This window comes from Anneissia japonica, unplaced genomic scaffold, assembly GCF_011630105.1.
Source record: "Anneissia japonica isolate Jap-2015-1 unplaced genomic scaffold, ASM1163010v1 scaffold110734_len1093_cov162, whole genome shotgun sequence".
Taxonomy (NCBI): domain Eukaryota; kingdom Metazoa; phylum Echinodermata; class Crinoidea; order Comatulida; family Comatulidae; genus Anneissia; species Anneissia japonica.
In genome coordinates, this window is record NW_022726841.1 from 1 (window position 1) to 1,093 (window position 1,093).

The window sequence follows — 1,093 nt, forward strand, 5'->3', positions numbered from 1 at the left end:
TATATGATGAGTTTTCAGCTGCATGCTCTTACCAGTATTGATGTCTGTGCTTTTACTTGAAGTATTGCCTTTTATGGCATCATATTTCTGTTTGGGTAAAGACCAATCAACAGCAACTTTCCTTCCTGTAAAATTTAAGTATGAAACAATAATGATTAATGAACATTTTAATTTAATAACAGGCTCAACATTAAGTAGAATGGCTTAGACTGGTGCCCCAATCTGCTTAGCCACTCTCCATCTCACCCAAAAAAGAACACCCCAGTGTGTGGGAGCTTAATTACTTAATCTTCATAATGCAGTATTGGACTAGAAATATTTTTAAAAATCAAAAAGAATTTCAACACCAAAGTTGAACTAATTCCACTTGCAGTGTCTGGGATGATGGGGAAGGGGAAATTAATCATGGAGGAACAGGGTATGATCTGCAAGTAAAGAAGATCGTCAAATAAAACTTCACACTATCAAGTTATGACAATACCTGTGATTTGTCAAAATTAGTATACTTATTACACAAAGCTCACTCCATACAGTATGTTTAGTGAGTTTGTACTTACCAAGTATTTCCTTGGCATTCATTTCTTTAACAGCCTTCTCTGCTGCTTTCACTTTAACAAACTGCACAAACCCAAACCCAATTATCCTATCATTATCTCCACTGCCTTTTCTAGGAATTGAAACTTCAGAGATTTCTCCGAACTTTTCGAACGCTTTACGAAGATCATTTTCGCGACACTAAAGCACATAAAATATAGAAATACATATTCATGATAACAAAACAACCAAAACCAATTTGTTAATAAACATCTTTACACATACCCTTTAATGCAGTTTATGGAAGGGGCTTGTGGAAGAGGATTTCTCACAAGACTGTTGAACATCAGAAAATAACATAAGTTGAAACTATCACATATTTTTTGATAGTATAGATATGGCCAATTATATGTGGCTTGTCTTAAAAGAGGGGACTGATTTAATATTGAGAATTGTGTACATAAATAACAATTACGAAAACTAATGTGATGATTATAATTATAGTAAAACAGTGATGACATATCATTACATTATGAAAATTCACAGCTCAAAGAATGGA

General features: G+C 33.5%; 1 protein-coding gene across 1 annotated transcript; it reads right to left on the bottom strand.

Moving 5' to 3' along the window:
• Positions 1-32: 32 nt before the first annotated feature.
• LOC117113360 (RNA-binding protein 28-like) lies at positions 33-735 on the bottom strand (the record flags this gene model as incomplete). The annotated part of the gene is made up of 2 exons (XM_033256668.1): positions 33-125; positions 558-735. Coding segments are annotated over 2 exons (271 nt in total), but the record flags the coding sequence as incomplete, so codon positions are not given.
• Between the last annotated feature and the right edge of the window lie 358 nt (positions 736-1,093).